Source organism: Corvus brachyrhynchos, unplaced genomic scaffold (assembly GCF_000691975.1).
Source record: "Corvus brachyrhynchos isolate BGI_N302 unplaced genomic scaffold, ASM69197v1 scaffold229, whole genome shotgun sequence".
Classification (NCBI taxonomy): Eukaryota; Metazoa; Chordata; class Aves; order Passeriformes; family Corvidae; genus Corvus; species Corvus brachyrhynchos.
Genome location: NW_008240042.1, coordinates 4,204,639 through 4,215,012, shown reverse-complemented (window position 1 = coordinate 4,215,012; position 10,374 = coordinate 4,204,639). Strand labels below are relative to the sequence as shown.

At 42.1% G+C, this 10,374-nt stretch overlaps 1 protein-coding gene across 4 annotated transcripts in view; it reads right to left on the bottom strand.

The window, feature by feature from the left end:
* LIN54 (lin-54 DREAM MuvB core complex component) overlaps nucleotides 1-10,374 on the bottom strand; it is a 40,083-nt gene that overhangs the window by 20,233 nt on the left and 9,476 nt on the right. For all 4 annotated transcript variants that reach the window (XM_017744194.1, XM_017744193.1, XM_008641288.2 and 1 more), the window contains one exon: nucleotides 3,474-4,201. In XM_017744194.1, the coding sequence (XP_017599683.1) occupies nucleotides 3,474-4,166 (693 nt within the window). In that variant the 5' untranslated portion in view covers nucleotides 4,167-4,201. Of the gene's footprint in view, nucleotides 1-3,473; nucleotides 4,202-10,374 lie in introns of those variants that run through there.

Genomic DNA, 10,374 nt, shown 5'->3' with positions numbered 1-10,374 from the left:
GGATAACAGCAGTTGTTTCCCAGTAACAGTCAATAAATGTGCCTAAATGACTTACATGAATGCGTGTAAAATACTAGCAACGATTAACACCAAGTATTTCAAAAAACCCCTTAAAAATCTCAAAATAACAGGTCAACACAAGCAACCCTGCTTCCCTCATACTCAGCTTGCAGTATCCTCCTCAAATAAATTTCCCCCTGCTTTTTAGGTGAACTGTTTGTCTACAAAGAAGGAGGTCTAATAAACAAGTGAATCTCCTCAGGGCTTAGGAAACAGCAAGACAAATGTGGTTGGTAATAAATGAGGAACAGCACTCCTGCCCTTCCTGCTGCCAAGTGAGCCTTTCTGAGGTTTGTGCCACTAGATAACCCCAGCCACACCAGGGAGAGGCTTCTAGGCATCACTGTGAAACTCACTACCCATTTCAGTAGAGACTGGAGAAGCCAGAGGAAATAATCAAGATGCCCAAGAAGCTTAACATTATCCCCCTGCCTATGTAAGCTAAGCATGCCCTCTCCAAGTTACCTTGAGTTAGACTGCAAAAATACCGCCTGGAACAACAAGTTCTTCTGCAACAATGTTATTATATTTGGGAGCACACACCAACCTTCTTTCCCCTACAGAAGTCAAGAGATTTACCTGCAGGCAACTTGACATAAAGGGTCAAGTTATGTCTTCCTAAACACTCTCCACTAAAGATGAGCCAGCAAGTTCATATGGCTGGACTTTGTTTTCAGTTGTCAGACTCTGTTCTACTCATACAGAAATAGGCACACTCATTCCTCACATTTACTGCTGGATATCCACATAGTCAGCTACCACAAAGAAGCTAACACACTATAAATCCACTCCCTAGATGACCTCTTGGGAGCCTGTCCATGTACCCACTCTCTGTGTAATTTATATTTGGTGTAGTATGAAATATCAGGGACTCCAGAAATAGAAAAGGACTGCTTACTTCAGAGATGAAGAAACTGAACTAGGAATGGGCATTTGAGGTTAGCGAGTGGACAAGGTGCCTATTCAATGATGAGATGAAGACACAACGATGGCTTAGCAGCTGCCTTGCCATGGTAGCAACGATGCTGTGGACACTGTTGAAACCAGAGCCAGCTACCAAAGCAAAACAAGCACAGGTCAGACTTAATGACAGCCATGGCCATGTGTCTGGACGCTTGGTTCAGAGTCACATGCAAGGCCAAATTCCTGCTTAATGCACCTGGACTAAAGTAGTAGAGCAGCAGGCACACCACCACTTTTAAGGCTGTAGGCAGGCAGGAGCCACAGGCTGAAAGCAGATGCACTTGCCCAACAGCTTATTTCCACACATCCACAGCAGTAGTTTCAACTAAATCAGGACAAACTACTAAGGACAGTAATTAACTTCTGGATATAGATGAGGCCAAAAGCCCTGCCACACTTTGCACCTCACAGTTTCATACATCTAGACCTGTAAGTGGAGAAGGAGCCAAGTTCCAAGAAACATTTTGCTGAACTCCACTAATTATGCCTCAGGTGCTGAGACTTCAACTGTCACAATTAGATTACAAGATTAGATTAGAAGTCAAGGCAACTGAATTTCTCTAATGATATGCAAAGCCCCTATGACAGTGACCACAAGAACTGATAAGAGCTCTTTGTCATCTAAACTTTATCAGTTCACTTTTCAGCACCAAGTCAAGCTCCTGTGCTGCCCTCCATCTGAAATACCTTAGTCATAAAGCCACAAGACCCGAGGGGAGGCAGGGAGGCATTCACAGCCTCCTTTTCCACTCACTGAAAGCTTATGGGGCTTGTTCAGGGTGATGGGGTAAATGAACCACTTCTTTTCTAAGACAGGGACTCAAGGTGTGGGTTACCTCCCTGACATTCAGGGTAGAGTACAGCAAGAATCTCTCACCCAGCCTCATACATCACTCTGATACTTTAGCTATTTTCTACAAGGAAAAGCACTGTCTGAAGTGCTAATGCAATCCTTTTCCCTGCAATATTGGGTGCTAACCTTGCCTTCTTGCTTTTCATTTCTACTTCCTCCTCTCCTTATGGGAAAAAAGGAATGTCAAGTGCTAACAATTCAATCTGTTTTGCAAAAGGAACCAATGGCTTAACAAAAAGAAACCACAACAAAACACATTTACCCAAACTGCAATCAACTAGATTTAAAAATGGATGCAAGTCCACTAGTAAGAGCTTCTGCTAAGGAACCTGTAGAATTCCCAATGGCAAATGGCAGAGGTCAATGGCCAAGTCGCTGTATTTCAGTCACTCATAGCACAAGTCATCTCATGCAAGGAAAAACCACATCACAGCTAAGTCGTTCTCCTCAGTTTCCTGTATCTGTCACTTAGCAATGAATAATGAAGCAAAGTAACAGGAACTGACCCACTCTTAAAATGTTCCTATGCTGAGTAAAGAGCAGAGACTTTCTTAAGAGCTACAGTGACAATCATTTATGTTTCAAATGGCTATTACTAAACATGTTTCCACAGGTACAATGTAGCAACAAAAAAGAAGCAAGTAGAAATTGGTGCAGGAATCACCTGCAGCTTTAAAAACATATTCAGAATTGATCTCATTCACCTGCCATGAAACACTAATCAAGGAACATTTGGCTAATGGAATGCTTTAAACTTCGTCATTTTTTATGTGCAGCTGATTATTTTTAATAGCATACTTAAGAGTTTAATTTCTCATTTCATTTAGACAGTAAAATAAATATTTTTCCACCATAACCTGCATTGAGTTCTACTTATCCTTCACTTTAGGAGGTCTTATTTCTGCTTCACTGCCAACTAGAACAAAGTCACTCACATTTAGTTCTGCCACATAGCAGATGAGAATCAGACACTTTGGATCATAACCCAAGTCTTTTCGACACGTTTTCAGATCCAATCCAATTTTCTGTGGTTTCAAATATCTCAAGATCCATGCCAGAGATTGGGAACAAAACCTCAAAGTGTTCAGCTTATGACAGTGCCTAGTCCATCATCATCTATTAACAAGCTTAACTAGATTTGAGGCAGACAAGACACACCTTTCTGTTCTTTTTCAGATGCTAGAAGTTTTTTTCAGACAGTTTATTTAAACAAACTGAATATAATAGGCAAAAGCTACTCTTCCGTAAAGGAGTGTATACTCTGAATAAAGAACAACAGGCATATAGAGTTGAATTCAGTCCTCCTGAAAACATGCAGGATTTATTTTTATAAAATGAGAAAAGTATCTTAAATTTACTGAATAGTTCACTTTCTCTGAGGTAAACCCTAAGTTTCTAGACAGTAGCTAGAGGCAAACAGCATAAAATGGCAAACGCATCCACAGATGAAAGCATGGGCTAAGAGCAGCATTGTATTTAATACAAAGAATAAATGCAAAGGCTGAAAGCAACAGTGTGTCAATCAGTGCAGGAAACAGACAACAACTGCAGCAACAGAACTGGTTTTAAGACATTTCATCAGCATAACTCATTTTACCTGTACTGTTTTTACTTGCTGGGACTGCAAGACAGAGGGCTGGGCCGCAGTGTTTATCAGCTGACTTCCCTGCGTCAAAGCTGAGACGCCCACAACAGGTTTCGCTTCCGACCGACCTCCAATGACAACTTTGATCTGCTGGCCTTGTACCTTGGAGTCTCCAGCCTGGGCTTGGGACACGGCCTTCTGCGACTGTGGGAGCTGGCTGTGGGGTAATGCTAAAACAATAGGCTGGCCAGACTTGCCCAAAGTTGTTACAATCAGCTTTTGCCCGTCCGGTTTAATACTCTGACTGCCTATTTTAATATCAGTGGCCTTGTTCAGAATAATCTGATTGGCTGAGATAGTGACAGGGGTCTGAGCACCAAGTTTGTGGAGGCCACCTGGAAAGGCAGGCTTTACAGCTGCATTCACATCAGGGCTTGGGGCTGTGGTGTTCAGTGCTGCATCTCCTGAGTGGCTGCTGGGCGCAGGAACTGATTCCGTGGTGACTGCGGCTGTAGTCGTGGCTGAGGAGTCGCTGGCAGAGCTTATGTTCACTATTTCTTCCAGTTCTGTTTCCATGGGAATAGACTCTCCCATCGGCGAAGACACGATAACGGCCTCGATGCTGTCATCTTCCACCAGAGTTATGCCAGTGTCCATGATTTCCTCAGGGAGCAAGCTGTTGACTTCTGCTGAAACCACCTCCATTTTAGTAGCTGTGGCAGTGATGGCCGGAACAGGTACTGCAATATTTTAAAAAGTTATTGGCTTCCAGAAAACACACATTTTCAAAGTTTTATGAATAATATTACCAAAGAAGAAAATATAGTAGAATTTTTTCAGACTGAAAGTATTGTGCATGCACAGGAGAGATATCATGGAATAAAAAATGTTATTAAAACATAACACATTAAGCTGAACTTACTCTCAACCATAACTTACACCAAACCTCTACAACATCATTCACTGAAGTCAGATGAAGACATTACCAGTCCACTCTTCACAACACAGTACACAAAGAAGCAGTGTTTCCCCGCTGAAGATACAGGCACAGACATTTAAATTCATTGAAGCATAAAGCAAGAGTTAAGTAACTTTAAAAAAAATCCAGTAGATGACGATGTCTTCTCATACATGTCAACATTGATTAGCAGGTTATCTTGCTCAAGAGACTTGTTATCCATTTTGGAAATCTCAGAAAAACAAATGACTGCTTAGTGATGGACTTGAACAACCCCAAAAGCTCCATCAACAGCCACCTACCCCAGGATCAAGCCAAAGCCCACTCACAAGATGGACAGATAATCCCTTGATGCTGGCTATGAAAAGAAGAGCTCAGTAATTTTTTTCCTCAATACTCACCAGAAAATATAACACACAAATTCATGATTAATTTGAAAGGTGCTCTAAACACAAAACAAGTAACACCCCATATGAAAGAAAACGGAATTTTTTAGAGAGTACCCAAATTATATATTAAACAAACCCGTGCAGTGAGATTCAAAGCCAGAGTCACTTCCACTTGAGAAACCTTACAGACTTTGCTGGAAATGGTCTATACCATTCCCATAAAGCTGTATCACTGTCAGAGTCTGAAAACAGATCAGCTTAATAAGGCATTTTCTGCACTTGTTGACCCCATGAGCACACTTGGGCACTGGATGGGTGAGCACACCATGTGGGTCTGTGTACATGCTCCTGAGTACTAATCATAAGCTCAAGGGGACAAAATCCTTGCAAATTCTGTTTCCTACTTGCTAGGAGAAGCAGAGCTGGGTTTTAATACTAATTCATGAGGAACTGTGCCAGTAAAAACACTGATAAAATGCTGAGGTGACATTGTTTCCTCAAGTCATTGTGGGCCCATTTTGTACAGCAGCTAAGTACAGAACAGCTGCATTTCACCCACGAGGTGGAAGGAGTGGGGAAAAAAACCCCTGCTAGAATTACACAGTTTCCATGCTGAGCTCCAGAGGCTAAGCTGGAGCAGTCCTGGCCTCCCTGATTGCCAAGGGTGCCACTCTGATCCCCCTCACCTCAGAGTGCCAGCCAGATCAAACTGCCATGACACTCAAGAAGCCTGAGCTGTGAAAGAACTCAACTGACAGTCAAACTCACAGCTCACTCATTGGCAGGCATTTAAAGATGCAAAGTTATCTGATGTCACTGCCAGAAATACCTCCTTTGGAAAGCATTTCTCCCAAAGTAATAATGCCTGCACAGTGATGCCAGCCCTGGTAACCAGCTCTAGACAAAACAGCCAACTCCTAAGGACACATTAGTAATAGTATCAGATTGCTGCCTTAAAGTCAAATAGGTTAACTGCATAGATGATTACTCAAAAACAGGAATAGTAAAAGTAGACTATGATTTTGAAGACAGCCTATGTTAAGCCCACTAGGTCTTCTTCTGAGCTGTGTCACTTGACTTGTCACCTCAGACTTGCAAAGGCTTGTGGCTCAGATATTACAACTTCAAACTATTTCAGACACAAAAAAACTAAACCTCAAACCAAACCATCGTCCTGTTCTATACTGATATGCACACAGGGCTTGGATCCAGAAGTTAGACTCCTAGTGTCAAGCACAATCCATGCAATGATTGCCTCCAAGTCTGAAAAGGAGAGACTCATCTAAATCAGACAGTGGGAAAGTCTGTAAGTCACTCTGTAACTATAAATAATTTTAAATAACTTGCTTTTGGTTTGCATTTGTACATGTTTTTCCCAAGAAGAAAGGCCATTCTTAGTATCTTTTAACAGTATGACCATGAAATACTTAAATATACCTAAGTAGTTTTATAGTTCAACAGTTATTTGCCTTCTTCATCCTTGCCATTTGGTCATGTTACAAAGAAGTAAGTGGTTATTAAATACCTATATCTAGCTGAAAGTATATTTATATTAAAATACATGGAGTCAGGCTTTTAGACAGCATTTTGAGTCCAAACCAACCACTTGCAAGTCAGAATGCAGAAGGAAAAGAAATACATCACATCACATCTGGAATCAGAAACTGAGAAGTGAAAAGGAAAGAAACCTTACTCAGTTACTGGATTAACAGTTTATTGTAACCACATTGGAGGATTTTGCAGTTATCAGGTCATTTTAAACTTAGCTTCCACTAATGTATTCAGGCTAGTGTGCTCAACAACAGCAAAAAGGAACCATAACACAACCCACTTGTTTTATTTCTTCACTGCATATTGGACATGACTGAAACAGATACGTGAAAGGCAATAATTAAAATCTCATCCTGGCTATACCAGAGGCGGCTGTCAAAGGCAGCTTCAACATCCCTGCAGATTTTTAGTGTTTGGTATTTAGCCAGGATTTCTCAACAGTTCAGCTGTTTATTTTTTACTAATGCTTTTATACTGTTTCCATTTTTCCAGCTCCTCTACTAAAGCGATTACCAACAGTAAAAGCATGCCAACCTCTTTTAGGATCCTAACAGCCTTGAGATTGTCAAGAAAGGGTAGAGAATTATTTTAACTATTTAAAACCCTTGTAAGTTTCATTCACTTCAGCAGTTATGCTCCGAGTACTGGATAATGCAAGAGCTCTAACTACAACCCCTTGAAAAGATGCATCACTAAATGTTTACTCAAAACCTGAAGAAAAAAACCAAGCTAGACCAAGGAAGTGTTTAGGCTTCAGACTGGGAAACTTGACAAAAATCCTAGGTTCAGATTACTAAACAGATAATTTTAGCCTAAAAAATAATGGCCATACAATTAAATAAAAGCTCACAAAGAAATTCACATAATGAAGATTTGTAAACATAGCTAGCTCAGGACACCCAACCAGCCAAACACATTAAAAAAATTAGAGACTAAAGCATATTGTCAGCAAAGTCTTGGACCAACAACTTTGAAAAGTGCTAGGTACAGTAAGTAGGAGGAGAGGAAAATATTCTCAGTTTGAGCAAACCACCTGTGATCATCCTACTCATAAAACAGATTCCTATTCTTGATAGTCACAAAGAACAATATATCTATGATGGTGTAAAGGATAAAGAGGATTTGTAAGGAAGAGGATAAAGAAGACCAGGACTGCTGGCAAAAATACAGAATGGTGTCTGACAGGTATCTGTGAATTTTCATCTTTTTTCTCTGTCACTGCAAAATCTTTTAAGAAACTGTGTTAGAAGTATTGAGATCAATCATATTAACATCTTTGTTGACAAAATACCACAATAGCCACACTAAACAGGAAAACCAAAAAAATCAATATAATAAAGCACAGTGATCTACAAAGAAGTAAACAAAATGCAAGACATAACCATGCTTGTACTTTTCAGTAACTGCATTTTATTACATGCAGAAACATCTCCATTTCACTAAGAATAGCCAACCTTCCAGCCTGCAACCATGAGCAGTTTGAGTACAGTGACCCGTTGTGGGATATGCCCAGCCACTGCCCTGGAGGGATGTCTGCTGAGATAAAAGATTTTGCAATCGCCCAGCAGGACTCCCTGGAAAGGCAACCACTTTTGGGTCATGGCGAGGAAAGGCAGACCCACAATCCTTTGGGAGACACTATGCAGATCATTCTGTAACCCATTGGTCTGTCCCAGACCCTCTGGAATCCATTGGTCCCCTTGCTGATCCCCTGTGTCCCTATAAAGGCAAGCTCCCTTGAACCCCTTGAGAGAGAGCTCATCCCTGGCTCCCCCCTTCGCCGGAGGGAACCCACAATAAAGCTACCTTCGTGCGGAGAGCCTTCTCGTCTCTCTCTCTGGTCTGGTTTGGCCTAGAGGCTGCCCTGCAGAGCTGAGCTGAAACCACGAGCTGACAATCACTAAAGAGCTGACAACCTCTGCAAGGGCCCCTCTGCCAGCAGCTGAGAGGAAGACACCGGACCTCGGGAAGGCGATTCCTTTCGGGACCATCTCCCCGGACTGGTCATCTCTTCCTGGGTCACAGCCTCGGACCCCACCACCAGCTGTAATAACACCTTACAAAACTATCAGCAAGGCTATGTACTGCAAGCAAAATACATGTTCATAAATTCAGATTACACAGAAACAAGGCTGCTGAGACCAGCTTTACACAAACTCCTGGGAAGGTGATGCACGTTAGCAAGGCCATGACAACGAAGCAGAGGACCAAAGGGACTCATCACCATTAGTGGCTGCTTTAGCGAGCCCCTTCTTATTCTCTTTTCAGTGCACAGCACTGGCCTGGTGGCGCTCAGCCATGGGAACACTCTGGTATAACTTGACAGATCTAGGAACACTGGCCAGACCTGCCTTGAGTCATTGGCAATGTTCATTTCTTAACCAAATTCTCAAGTGTCACTTTCACCAGAAAACAAGGAAATCTAATTAGTAACAGCATCTGTACGAACACCTTGTGAAGTAAAAAACAAACCCACACCACCCAAAATCAAAAGCCTGATAAATGCAATACATCTAATGGACCCCTAAAACAGCAGGGATTCTCCTGAGATCAGCAAGAAAACACTAAGTGAAACGAAATATCATTGCCAAATACAGCAGTATCTGCTAGTAGCTCTTTAAAGCTGGGACAGATACACTTAAGAGTAGCACTATTAAGAGCCGAAAGACGCAAATATTTTCAACTTCTGAGCTAAAACTGGGCAAAAACCCTTAAAAGAAGGTATGAAGAAGAACAATAAAGCCTGCTCTCAAGAAAGGGGAGAATGAGGCTGAAAAGCTGTGTCAGATGAATGGCAGAAAAGTAAGAGAGGACAACCTAACAAGTAATTGTTCACTGCAAATACAGTGGACTCTAATGAAAATGAATACAAAAGAATGCAGTATCACCAGTTAGTAGAAAAGGGGTAACATTTGGAAGTTTCACTGCTGAGACAAAAATATGCCAACACCATCTCTTCTCTTTCCAATCAAGATGCAGCAGAAAACTGTCAGCAGGCTATAGCTTACATTTGAGGATTTTAGAACTCAAAAATTCCACAATATTTGTATGGTTACATTCATAAAATTGGCATATTTAAATCTTAACTAGCAAAGGTTTAAAAACACAATATATTTCATTCCTAAATCCATTCATTAGAACAAAAGCAAGAGCAGGAAGAAGAAGGGGAAATACAGAATGGATCCTTAATGATTTAACTGAGAAGCTTGACATGCTGTCAACCACATTTTAGGTGCTTAAAGGCTTTTCAAATTTTTCAGCTTCTGCTTATCTGTCCTCTCCACTACTGGCAGATACGTAAACTCCTGAAGGCTGCTGAGCTGAATAAATCCGATTTTTTTGGGGACTTAATACTTAGAGATTAAGCAATTTGAAATGACCAGGCCTCAACTGCCAGTGCCTAGACCTTTCTGTCGGGGCAGGGACAGGTAGCAGACCTGTCTGCAAAAGGTGTGCCCAGGTGTTGGACCTCCTGCAGCAGGTGGCTGAGCTGCAGGAGATGGTAGGAAGGAGCTGGATGGCTGGTTCCAAGCACAGGCTGCAGGACACTCAGTCTACAGCCAAAGAGCCAAAAACTCCCCCATCAACACACCCAGAAGGGACAGGGGCAGTCATCATACTGAAGAATGGAGGCTTGCAATGACAAGGACTGGCAGGAGGAAGAGACTTCTCCCAAAGGCTCTGCAGACTGAAGAGGAAACACCTATCACAGCAGGAAAGATGTTGCAGCTAAGGCAGCCCCATCTACTCCCCATGCCACCAGTAGGAGTTTGGGTACTCAGACCATGGGACTGGCTTGGAGAAACCTGGTCTGTGAGGGACTGGTGGGGGTCCATCTGCCAGAGAAAGGAAAGAGATTCTTCATTCATAGGCTTGTCTGGATGGTGAGGAGGGTTTTAAACTACACTTGTCAGAAGAGGGAAATGGAGGGTTGTGATCTGGAGTGGAGTCTGGTTGGAGGCCTGTAGCCAGCAGTGTTCCCCAAGGAGTCAGTACCGGGTCTGGTCCTGCTGAC